This window comes from Zootoca vivipara, chromosome 3 (genome assembly GCF_965207765.1).
Source record: "Zootoca vivipara chromosome 3, rZooViv2.hap1.1, whole genome shotgun sequence".
NCBI lineage: Eukaryota > Metazoa > Chordata > Lepidosauria > Squamata > Lacertidae > Zootoca > Zootoca vivipara.
Window position 1 is genome coordinate 93,357,426 of NC_142586.1, and position 13,352 is coordinate 93,370,777.

General features: G+C 39.6%; 1 protein-coding gene across 1 annotated transcript in view; it reads right to left on the reverse strand.

Annotated features, from left to right (window-relative positions):
- Nucleotides 1-13,352, reverse strand: part of KCTD3 (potassium channel tetramerization domain containing 3) — a 36,815-nt gene that overhangs the window by 4,484 nt on the left and 18,979 nt on the right. The window contains exons 10-15 of the mRNA XM_035111327.3: nt 10,209-10,324; nt 6,606-6,693; nt 6,287-6,403; nt 4,788-4,958; nt 3,769-3,924; nt 1,776-1,872 (exon numbers count right to left, since the gene is read on the reverse strand). Coding sequence (XP_034967218.1) covers nt 1,776-1,872; nt 3,769-3,924; nt 4,788-4,958; nt 6,287-6,403; nt 6,606-6,693; nt 10,209-10,324 — 745 coding nt within the window. The remainder of the gene's footprint in view (nt 1-1,775; nt 1,873-3,768; nt 3,925-4,787; nt 4,959-6,286; nt 6,404-6,605; nt 6,694-10,208; nt 10,325-13,352) is intronic.

Consider the following 13,352-nt stretch of genomic DNA (forward strand, 5'->3'; position numbering starts at 1 on the left):
TCTGCTCACTGCCAAGGATCTAATAGCTGAAAAATAGACGCAGAATAAAGACGACATTTAACAAATGATATGCAGGATCCAGAGGCAATAAACAGCCTTGAGTCCTGATCCTTGTGACACAGTATTAAAGCGACACAAACTTGTTTTCATACAGGGCTGGTCTTGACCTTGTGCAGAGAAGCTGGTGCATGCATTTTGTGGATGTTATCTTTATCATTTCAAGGGGGGAGGGGGGAAAGAGAGAAGAGTTCTTACAGCTTTTGTTAGGGCAGGAATTTTTATACTGTATTTCATTCCTGCCACTGTCTGCCCAAAATCAGCACAGCACTAAGCCCCCCAATTATGGACTCATATTCCCAAAATGTTATCTTTGCTGAGAGTATAGAACAGGTGTAGGGAATGTTTGGCAAAGTTACAGGGAACCAGGCAGAGGGCCTTCTCGGTAGTGGTGCCCTCCCTGTGGAATGCCCTCCCTTCAGATGTCAAGGAAATAAACAACTATCTGGCTTTTAGAAGACATCTGAAATTTTATTATTTTATTATGTTTTATAAATTCTTTTAGCTATTCATAGTGGCTGGGGTGTAAATCATACTACTACTACAACTACTACTACTACAGTGGTACATTGGTTTAAGTACACAATTGGTTCTGGAAGTCTGTACTTAACCTGAAGCGAACTTTCCCATTGAAAGTAATGGAAAGTGGATTAATCCGTTCCAGACAAGTCCACGGAGTACTTAAACTGTAAGTTCTCAAACCGAAGCGTACTTAAACCGAGGTATGACTGTACTACTACTACTAGCCTTCCAGATGTTGCTGAACTCCCATCATACCTGGCCATGGCCCATGTTTACTGGGGCTGATGGGATTTGTAGCTCTCCAGAGGCTGCTGAACTACAAATTCCCACACCTGGCATAGAACAATTATTCTACAGTGATAATCTTAAACACGATGTGCAGAATGTAACCTGCCTTCCCTCCCAGCCAACAGGATTACTAGAGTGTCGTCATGGCACAAACATGAAGGTATTCTGTGACTCCACTATGCGTTCTGTCTTGGGTACAACAGTTCTGCTGGCCTTTTCATTTTCTTTCAGTATCCCCCGCGCCGAGAAAATGTGAGGCAGCAGTGGAAGAAGTATAATGTATGTTGCCCACATAGTGGAAAGAGATAATTTGAGAAGAGTGGGATAAAAAGCAAATTAGTTGACTGTACTTCTGCCATTGTCTATGTGGAACCAACAGTGAGAGGAACATTTGCACTAATCTCCTTGGCCTGATGTGAGAAAAGCAACACTGGCACCATAACAAGGAAGCCCTCCTTTCAAACTCCCACATGTCATCAATGGAAATCTCATGGAAGCAGAGATATCTTTTATCATACATTAATCGAAGGTAGAGACAAAAGTCATGGGATTTTAGTGTCAGCCAAAGCTATTTTGGTAATCTAACATCGATTGTTGTGCCAGAGCTAATCATGGGAACTTAATCAGAGAATCCTAAAAAAAGGTAATTTGTTTGGAACATTAACAATGAACAGAATTATTATGCTCTTAGGTGGTACATTAGCCCACACCATTTTGTAAACATTGGGATTTTATAATCATTGCAGTTAAAATTCTTGACATAATCTTACCACAGTAAAACGTCTTGAGCAAATCTTAACACAGTAAAAACAAACAGAACTTCTTGTTGTTAATTACTAGGCTACAAATTTACAATAAACCTTGACCTTCACTTTAATACCCAGCTGCACAATAATGTTGTTGCTTACCTTTTTCCAGTAGAAGAGAGCCTCACAAATAGTTTGTTAGTGATGGGAACAACTTTTTGGATAAACACCTGTTGGTCATCACGCTCACCAAATGGTCCTGTAATTGGAAAGCAAAGAAGATTTCCCCCCCTCAATTCAAGGCCATTGAACATCTATATACTGCACAGTAAACATTAGATAAACAGCCATTTAGTTCTATGTACTAGTTTCCAATTTTTCTGTGAAACTTTTCAAAAAGCTGTCCAAAATGTTTAACAATGCACCCATATCACTATCTCAATGTGGCCCGTAACAATCCCTCCCTCAATACTGTTCATAGATGCTCAGTAATGTTCCTTTCCCCTTAAGGAAGTATCGAAATCATCACCCTGTTTTTTATGGGTTCAACTATTGTTAGTAGTCACCAGTTACTAGTCATTTTCTCTCTGCATTAGCTGTATACTCAGAAACATGTTTGCCACGGGAGGGTCTTGGGGCTGAGAAAGAAAGAGAAACTAGTAGTCCCTCCCCCACTTTTTATAATCTTAATTTCATCTTTTATTTCATGTTGCCCTGAGTAATATCACTAAAACTACAGGGTGGGTAAAAGCACAGTTGCAAATGTATTAACAACTGTTCAGAGATCTGCACTGGTGGGCCATGTGCTACCAGGCCAAGTTCAAGGTGTTAGTGTGGAGAGCCCTTAACTGTTTGGGTCCAGCTTACCCCCTTAGATACCCACTCAACTGTTTATTTACAGAACTCTCACTGTCACAAGTGCCACGTAATACCTTCTGCACTTTTAAGAAACTGGAATTTTAGTGTGGCAGCATCTATACCAGGCACCCCCAAACTCAGCCCTCCAGCTGTTTGGGACTACAACTCCCATCACCCCTGACCACTGGTCCTGTTAGCTAGGGATGCTGGGAGTTATAGTCCCAAAACATCTGGAGGGCCGAGTTTGGGGATGCCTGATCTACACTTTGGAAATCCCAACTCCCTGCTTCATATTCTTTTTTGGTGCATAATTAAAATATTTTAGTTTAGGCGGCCTATCCAGCCATGTAGAATTTATATATGCTTTATCTCTCTTTAGCTACTGCAGATGGTGACAGCAGTCACGAAATTAAAAGACGCCTGCTTCTTGGGAGAAAAGCAATGACAAACCTAGACAGCATCTTAAAAAGCAGAGACATCACTTTGCCGACAAAGGTCCGTATAGTTAAAGCTATGGTTTTCCCAGTAGTGATGTATGGAAGTGAGAGCTGGACCATAAAGAAGGCTGATCGTCGAAGAATTGATGCTTTTGAATTATGGTGCTGGAGGAGACTCTTGAGAGTCCCATGGACTGCTAGAAGATCAAACCTATCTATTCTTAAGGAAATCAGCCCTGAGTGCTCCCTGGAAGGACAGATCGTGAAGCTGAGGCTCCAATACTTTGGCCACCTCATGAGAAGAGAAGAATCCTTGGAAAAGACCCTGATGTTGGGAAAGATTGAGGGCACTAGGAGAAGGGGACGACAGAGGACGAGATGGTTGGACAGTGTTCTCGAAGCTACGAACATGAGTTTGACCAAACTGCGGGAGGCAGTGCAAGACAGGAGTGCCTGGCGTGCTATGGTCCATGGGGTCACGAAGAGTCGGACACGACTAAACGACTAAACAACAAGCTACTGCTGATTTTAATTATCTTTTGAATGCTTTTAAATACCTGCTTTTAGCTATTTTTAATCTGGAACTTTAATGTTTTGTAAATTGCTTAGGTTTTTTTTTTAAAAAAAGAATCAAGTGCTATATAAATTATTCAATGACTGAGAAGTGAATCCTTGGACCACCTTCCTGCCATCTAGTCCTAGGCAGCTACTTCTTCCACTACAGGCCATTTCACATATCCCCTCCTCTTGTCATTTCCCATATCCTCTTCTCTTGAACACTGCAAGATAGAAATGTTCCATTCAGAGTCTCAAAGAACAGATTAGCTACCCGGCTGCTCCACTCAGAATGCTTTATCTACCTATATCGTTTCCAGAAGAGTAACTGCCATGGCTCTCGGTCTCTTCCAAGGACAAAATTTTGAATGATGCCAAGGGAGTCGATCCTGGCTGTGTTGAAATCATTCCTCTGAAACGTGTCACTGTCCAGGTCCGAACATGATTGTTATCTGCACAAACTAGAAAAAGTACAAGAAAAAAGGTTCACAAAAAGATACAGCTATCATTTTAAACCTCAACCAAAGTCAAAACCTCACAATATTTTTGTGTTACTAATCTCCATTCCTGTAGCCTCAATGAAACTTTGTAAGAATTGGCTTGCATTTTGAGTGCCTTCCAAATGTCTGAACTGAGGGTGCTTGCGGGTCCCTTTGTCCTATAAGCACAGATTCAGGTAGGTAGCTGTGTTGGTCTGACACAGTCAAAATAATAATAATAATAATAATAATAATAATAATAATAATAATAATAAACTGTCCAGTAGCACCTTAGAGACCAACTAAGTTTGTTCTGGGTAAAAGCTTCCGTGTGTATGCACACTTCTTCAGCTTATACCTAGAACAAACTTAGTTGGTCTCTAAGGTGCTACTGGACAATTTTTTTATTCCCATAGGCATTGTCTGCTTAAGTCTTGCAGGAAGCACCAAGCACGCTAAGCGAGAGCTACAGTGCATCACTGTGTGCTAATAGTGCACCCTCCCTATCTCAGAAACACACACACACACACACACACACAAGCCCCAGGAAGAGTATGAAGTAAAGGATATATTGCCCAGTGACTGCCAACTCCCATCCAGCTATGGATATTTGCGTTTGAGCCTCACCTCACCATATCACCATTGCTTTCTTTACTTTCTTCTATAAATTGCATCCATGACCTCTTAATTTCACTGGGCTTTCACACCAGAAACTCAGTATGAACAGGAGGTACAAGTGGGGAAGTGGCTTTTATCCACTCTCTTTCTAGCTTCAGGAGTTTAAAGAAATGAATACAAATTAAATAGGAAATAGCAGGAGATCCCATTTCTTCCAACATGATTACCTGACACCAAATGTTTCTCCGACAGCATGATCTTTGTAACGGGGCTTCGGTGAACTGTGAAAGTCTGAAAGAGCTGAGGGCCTGATCCAACCGTTTCTGGGTGTTGCACAATCACACGCACTGCTCCTGAACTTGTGCCATACGCAATCTCAATCCAATTACCACTTACACCTATGGAAAATAAAACACCAATACAAAACTGCACTTGCTTCCAAGATGGAATAGGGGCTCGAAGCTGCCTAGGAATTCTGCATAAACCAATGAGAGGCTTGTACACAGCTTCAATACTTTTTTTTAGAGATGTGCCCCATTTACAGGCTAATATTGGCCTCTTACTATTCTGTAACAACTCAGCATTAATCCTTAGTAAAAGGCGAAAGATTTATACGATCTGAAGAGAAACCAGAGTAAATTTTAACCTAATTTTAATTTAAAATAGGATTATGAAACAGTATTGCTCAAAGATGATACTTAAGAACTATCTATTTTATGTATTGTTGGTTTTCTTTTTCCTTTTTGCTGGTCTATGACCGTAATAAAGATATTAACTCAGCATTAATTACTGCAAATTTCTTTTCCCCCACCCCCAAGACATCATGAAAGTTGGCAAGCAATGTTGGCAAGCTATGAACAAAAAATGAAAACTGAAAAAAGTTTGGAATTGTGCAGCAAAAAACCTTCTTGCATTACTAAGCCATCTTCCAGAATATGACACCTCAGTCCACTCCTAGAATGGTTTAAACACATTATGCACAGCAATAAACCTGGGTTTTTATCAAGTGTAAACTGAGAAAGGACAGGCATGCAATCCTGGTTTCTAATGAACATGTTGCATGGTGCATTAAAAAAAACACCCATTTTTTCCACATTCTCACTAAGAAGATATTCTTAGGCAATGTTTGACAGTGGCACCAAGGAAGTCTCCACTTCCCCAATACTCACCCTGAAAAAAAAAATATTTCAAAACTGCACTGTAGAAGACAACCGTTTTTAAATAGGAATGACAGGGGCCCTAAAGGTTTGGCTGCTTGGTGTCAATGTTAAAGTGGATAATGTACTTCACCTATAAAGAAATACTGTTAAATAATTCAGCAACTGATGTCTCATTTATGCCATTCAGAAACACAATACTTGGGCTCTCTTCACAAGGTGTGGCCATGACTGCGCTAGGAAATGGCAGGTGTGAGATTTCTAACTGCAAAAACCTATGCTTGAATGTGCATAATGTGCTCACGTGTCATGTATAAGCAGACACAGGAAAAAAATGCCTCTGAATTTCCTGTTCTTTAAAATATAATTTTTTTAAAAAAACCAAAATCCACAAACATCTTCTGGTTGAACATATCATTTGGTATGTTCCCTTGCAATAGGACCGATTTAAAATGGAACATTAAATTAAATTTCTTACAAAAGGATGCATTGAGAAGGTAATAATAATGCTCCCATACAGTATCAAACATTTATTATTAATGGACATTAAAGGTGAAGATGGTACACACTTGTTTTGGGTGTGAGGTAAACACTAAGTGCTGTTATGGCATCATTGGAAGGGTCATGGTAAAGTTCTGTCACCAGAAGATCATTATCCTTCATTCGTAGTGGAAATTTCTGCATATCTGTAAAATAAAATTTTTAAAACACACATTTATTTACCTATTTATAAATCACCCATCATCAAAATATATTGGGGCACTGAACCATAGGTATAATAGTCATCTTAAGGTAGCAAATAAAAGAAATTCAGATCATGATTCTACCAAATCATGAAGTACTGTAAAGTGTTGCTAATTCTGAATGGGAGAAATTTCATAGTCTTACCAATGTAATATATGGAGCCATTGTTGCAGCCCAGCAGTAAGAATGACCCAGCAGTATCATAACTGGTGATGGGAACAACATCTTGAACCTAAGATAAATAAAATGCAAGTAATTACAGTATTTAAAATTGCATTTTTTCATCAGAATCTATCCAGTATTTCACTAGAGACAGTGCAATATGGACCTATGCTGTCTGCCAGTGTACTACAATTTTCCTTTTTAAAAGTGAATATAATTTTATTAAAGTTTAATTGGAGCTATTCCAATAATGTTAAAGTTTACATAATATAAGGCAACTTCCTAAAAGTTTATGAATCTTTGAAAGAACCCCATTGCCACATTCTCTAACCATTTTTCAGATGCCGTAACTACAGAAAGGTTGTTTCTCAAGAGCATTACAGCCCATGAAAATTAAAACAAAAATAGTATTTTGTTGATACTTCTTTGAGAATGTTCCCCTTCTGACTGAATAATCAAACATGTAGAGTGGAGACAGTTTTCAGCAACCAGCTTCCAAATAACCTGCAAGTACACTTTTGCCTTCAAAGGTTCCCACTAAATAGCAATTCCAGAAAGTGCAATTCACGGCGTTGTTTAGCAAGTACTGTAACTGATTTGCTCAAGAGCAATAATGATCAGCAAGTTTGTTATCAGTTCCAACCAGATTTCTCTTGCTGTTCCAAGTTAAAATGCCTTTTTAAAGAAAAGGCAAACTATCTTCCATCACCGTGTTTCTAAATGCTGCCCATGTTTGGGGAGAAGCATACATGTCCTGCGCCCATTAGATGGAACACTTGATATATACAAATCTAAAGAAAGCGAGTAGCAGTTTTAAGAACAGAACTCATTCTTAACAAGTAAACTGCAACAGTATTAATGGTAAAACAAAAACAACTTGAGAGCCTGTCACAGCTCATGCATGCTGCCTCTGCCATTTTCTCTAGTTCTCATTTCCATTTCAGTTCCTATCTCAGTCCCCCTGAGAAGAGGTTTTTCAGAGGATGGAGGAGGTACAGTGGGAAGGAGTGGAGCTCTAGCACAAGACAAGTTTGGGTGCAACCCACTGTATTTGTTTAGCAGCTTGTAATGATTAAGAAAAGAAAATCCAAACAGTATTTATAGTCAGTTTTTCTATAAAAAAAAGATATCCAGAGAACCCACATTGTATAACATAGCAACTTATTGAGTCCCTACAACATAGGCAAGGTGCCTTTGGATGTCCATCTCACTACTTGCCCTCTTAACCCATGTCCAGTCTGCGTTGTTCATAGAGTTTGGGGGGGGGAGCTGATCACATGAATCCAGGGGGGGGTTATCCTTAGATAAGAAGCAAGTCGGTCTCCAGAGCCATGAGGGTGCTGCCTTACATATAATGGCCAAAAAAATCTGGACCAGGTTACATCAAAGACTGCTTTGCCTTCCATTGCATAGCAAGGGCAATAAGATCTACAAAGGTAACCCAACAGCTCTATTCATTCCCACTATGCCATTACATTCACAAGAGACAAAGACACACCATTTCTTACCCGGAAAATATTCACACAACTTCAGCAAGCTTCCAAGGAGGGGTGTACATAATGTGAAGATCATAATGTGTGATCAGCATAGCTATAAAGCAGACACTGCCTATTAACTCCTAAAGTAACACTTAAAACATAGATCATCTTCTTGCAGATTAGGCAGAGACTAAAGAGTTTTTAAGCAGGTACTGACAGAGCTTTTAAAGTGGTTTTAGCTATTTGTGTTAGATTCAAATGCACTAGGTCAGTTTTCAATACATAACATGATTATTATGTTATATCACTTGGCTTTTTGCATTCTTGCAGTGTTAGTCATTGGCATGACTGTCACTTATGGGTAAAATCAGGATTTATTCAACCAGTACTGTGGCAGCCACGGGAGTCAGCCTTAGGTCACTTCTGCCTCTCGAGATTTGCAAGGCAGCCACTTGGATTTCATTACAGTGTTTTTACATTGTGCCACAGAAACATTCATCTGGCTGTGTTACAAGGTTTGTTTCCTGCATGAATGCCCAGCTCTTCCCTCAGTCTTGTCTGGAATCCAAGAATCTCTATTCTCATTGTCAGAATGCATAATATATAAAATCACTGGGCATTTGAGAATAGAAATATAAAATAGATATCTTTGAGGCATGATGTGCAGTGCAATCAGTTCGAGAGCTTTGGAGAGTCCTCAAGATTAACATGCAACTTGTTTGTCTTAGATGTAGTCTGACTTACAAGTAAATGCAATAATAAATTGTAATGAAGAATAAGAAAAAAGAATCCTTAAGAATGGGTAGTAAGAGGCTTCCTGTTTCTGGCAGTGGGAAATGGCTGAGTCCCATACGATCAGACCCCAGCCGTGCCAGTAATTCAGGGGTGATATGGGGGTAATTAGCCATGGCAGACTCCGCAGGAGTCTCGAAGACCCGCAGATTGTCCAAGATTGCAAGCTTGCATCAAGGTGCAGGCGGCAGGACACTGGGTCAGAGCACGGTACGGCCAGCACTCTCCGAAGCCACTCTCATAGCCAGGAATATTTGTTTGATAAAATAATCACACTTGGACAATAAACAGACATAGTCTGGACTGAAGAAGACTGGGGGGGGGGGGAAACCTGCAGATTTGTACAGTCCCTGGCTTGAACTTCAAAGCTCGGACTTCAAAGAGATTCTCATCATGATGTTTTGGATTACGGAGGTACTGGTTCGCTCTTTTTTCTTCACAATACTTACAATTGGTTTTCTATGCCAAGCCTCATTAAGAAACCTAATTTATTTTGAGGAGTACAGATGGACTTCTATATATAATTAAACATTCAATCGTGCAGCTTCATTAAGTGCAAGAGAGAAGGCTAAATGGATGTCTAGCAGCCCCCCTCCTAGGGTCCAGGAGGGGGGAATGTGTGGTCTCCGAAAGCCGATCGATCGTCAAATGATTTACATTTGTGGAATACAGTTTATTTACATTGCAATATGCAAACAGCATGCCTAACATCAAAAGACAGACTTGGACAACAGCCTGGATGGGAGTAACTTAACAGCTTAACAACATGGGAGTTGCTGCGTCATTACACTCTAAATGAAGTCTCGGATAATAGCCTGGATTGAAAGATTGGAATGAAGTCAGGAAAAGCTGCACTGGCAAACAGATAGTTGGAAAAATACATATTTACAAATAAAGCTGTACTCGGATGTAAGGATATATGATTTTGGACATGACTGAGAATCACATAGCCAGGGACGAAGAAATTTAAAGCGTTAAAATCAGAATGTGGAAAGAAGGAGAACAACAGGAAAAGGGCAGGAACGAGACGTGGGAGCTATTCTTCCGGAGCTCCAGACTATGGGAAGCCCGGGAAAAATTAATAATTAATAATTTGGATTACAATTTGGTCTTTTTTTAGTTTTTAGTTTTTAATTGGATTGTGATTAGATATTAATTGGCTGTTTTTATTGGAGAATTAATAAAAATGATTTTTTTATATATAAAAAAAGAATGGGTAATGATAAACTTTACAAAATACGGTAGTACCCTCAGCATTTATGTTGTTTTTACATTTTCATAAAACAGTCATATTGAGCATTTCTGTTTACCATACCTGCCAGTGTTGAGTCACGGCATTCCATACTCCAACTTTTCCTGTATGACTAGTAGCCACCAACTGATTACCAATGAAGAAGAGAGCATCCACAGGAACTCCAAGACTAAATACTCCTATTAGAAGAAAAACAACCACCTAAGAAAGTGTGCATTAAGTTTGCTTCCTGAACTAATATGATCAACCAACAAAAAGGGGTGTGTGTGTCAGAATGCAATGTGAGAATTACAATGCTGCTTTAAGAAAGTTAGAGAGCTTTTTTTAATCAGCTAAAAAGGCAATAAATACATTATATTCTGCTGTAACAATATTCTATCCAGCTGCTGGTTGGTTAATAGAAGATTCAGCAACATAACCTGCCGTGACTGGGTACAGTCTCTCTACACATTTACTTCAAGAGACCCAACAAATGCCTCAATATGTACTGAGGTTACAAGTGGCAGAAGGAACAGCAGGTTTTAGTCATGCTTGTCACAAGCACAAAATCAAAATAGTTGCATTCTATGTCAGTCCTTATTAACCATTTCTTGTTTCATACTGAAAACAGACACTCAGGACTGTATCCAGTGAAGAAGTTCCATTATCACAAGGATTTCCTTCTGCACAACAGAACGCCCCCTCTGCCCTCTCACACATCCCATGTGCCCTCCCCAAACTGCTCTGGAGGGTTGGGGAACAGAACAGATTTAGGGAGTGCATGGGAGGAGGAGCCAGAGTAACTTCCATTGCACAAGCAAAAATCTAGCATTCCTTGCACTAGCAGAAATACTTTGTTTGATGCCACCCTCATTCTATTATTCTTTGATGTTAAATTGATCCATGTGCACATTGTTGCAAACTCTCTCCAATTATGAATTGTCCAATTTTTGGCACAAAGTGACATGGTTGATTAATTCATTACTACAGCTAATACGAATGTAAAGTGTTTAAATAGCCAGAATACATCAAGACTGAAGAGATCTTGTACTTTTCCAAGTTTATTTTTTTTTGGGGGGGGGGGTGACTTGACAATGTTTGTCAGTTGTAGCCATCAGATCAGATTTAATAAGATTAGTATTGGAAACTGCAGCAAAAGAGTTTAGCATGTTGCCAGATTAAGTGACTTCACAGTATAGTTTTTAATTGTAATTTTAAAGAGTTAATTAAACCTGCAGTAGAACCATGTAATTATATGAACATTTTTAAATATAAAAAGCTCTACAGAAACCCTTTGAAGACCCTTCAGAATTCCAGACTTTACAAGGGTAAACTAGTTACTGGTACAACCTGTACAACCTGCTGTTCCTTCTGCCACTTGTAACCTCAGTACATATTGAGGCATTGGTTGGGTCTCTTGAAGTAAATGTGTAGAGAGACTGTACCCAGTCACAGCGGGTTATGTTGCTGAATCTTCTATTAACCAACCAGCAGCTGGATAGAATATTGTAACAGCAGAATATAATGTATTTATTGCCTTCTTAGCTGTGTTGGTCTGCAGTAGTCGAAACAAAATAAAAAAAAAATCCTTCCAGTAGCACCTTAGAAACCAACTAAGTTTGTCATTGGTATGAGCTTTCGTGTGCATGCACACTTCTTCAGATACCAAAATGGTATTTTGAAGAGGACAGTAGGTGCTGTTTTCAGATAGCAGTCAAGAAGCCTGGTGCATAAAGTGACTTAATTACAATGCCAAATAATTTTTCAGGACATATGATCATCTCTGATACTGACTATATTTAACAGCAGGGCGCATAAAAGCAGGCAATAATAAAAAGGAGAGAAAGAACTAGAATTGATTACTCTGGAGAAGGATGAAGTTCAGGGAAATCAAGGAAGACAGCATGAATAGTCTGAAGGAATTTAAAGTGTCACTCCTGCTTAGGCTCAACAATCCTGACGGCCGTCCACAGGGAAGACGACGGCATAAGTAATGACAGGTTCTTGTCTTAAGGGGCCCTCTCAGTAAAATATTGCTTATAGCAGCAATCCAGTAGTGGTATCTTATGTAAGTAATATTGAAGAGAAAACAGCCTCTGGGAGAGCTCTATCATGGAGATGCCAGCCCTTGCAATTTTCCATAGATGGTGTTGTCAGCTTCTGAAGAGTGTTTGTAACAACAAAATGTTTCTTTTACAGGACATGAACAAAGCACTGCTTCTCTATCCCAAGGCAGGGCTGCTAACATTAGGCTCTGCAAGATAAATGGGCCTATAAAGTTCTCTGAAAGAGAAGAGTTTTGCTTATTAAATGAACTGAAAACTCTTTGGGATATATCAATTTCAGTACATTTATAACTTTTAGCGCATGCTACATAACGCAATGACTCTAATGAAGCCGAATTGTTCATTTTCCGTTTAAACACTTAACTTAAAAGTTAAAATTCATTAACACTACAGTACTTGAAAAGCCTGATTTAGATTTCGTTAAATGCAGAGGGGAAAGCTTGAAGGGGCTTTTCTTTGTCAAATGTCTTCTTGACTCTGATGCAACAGAACGTTGAAGAAGAGTTGGAAGTAATGTTAAAAGCCGAAATATAATTCACTCCTGTTTTCTCAGTACTACTTTCTTTTTCCACTGGTTAACACTGGTATGAGTTTGCAATCAAAATGATCCCAGCTATAATCCAAACCCATGCATGCATGTAGGCCACCTGTCCTTCCTTTGACTGGATGTACAGTACTGCCATTCCTTTTGGCTAAGAATATGATTTACACAGGAAACACAATAATAAATGGGCATGTAAGAATGGGTAAGAACAAAGTAGCAACAGAAAATAATTTCTGTTTCAGTGCTCTATTCTACCTGGCAGGAAAAAAGGAAGGGGGGGGGGGAGAGATCATTACAAGCCCCTCTAAATCGAGCTGCAGAACAGCACAGCAGATCCCAAGTTCAAGCCCCTTCCATACTTTTATCTGCTACCAGCATGGACGGAGCATAGTTTCTACCATAATAAACATCTGGGACAATGACAAAAGTGTATTGTTCTGAAGGAGTGTCTCCACCTCCATCGCTCTGCCCGGACACTGAAGTCCAGTGCTGAGGGCCTTCTGGCGATTCCCTCGCTGTGAGAAGCCAAGTTTCAGGGAACCAGGCAGAGGGCCTTCTCAGTAGTGGCACCCGCCCTGTGGAACGCCCTCCCACCAGATGTCAAAAAGAAAAATAACT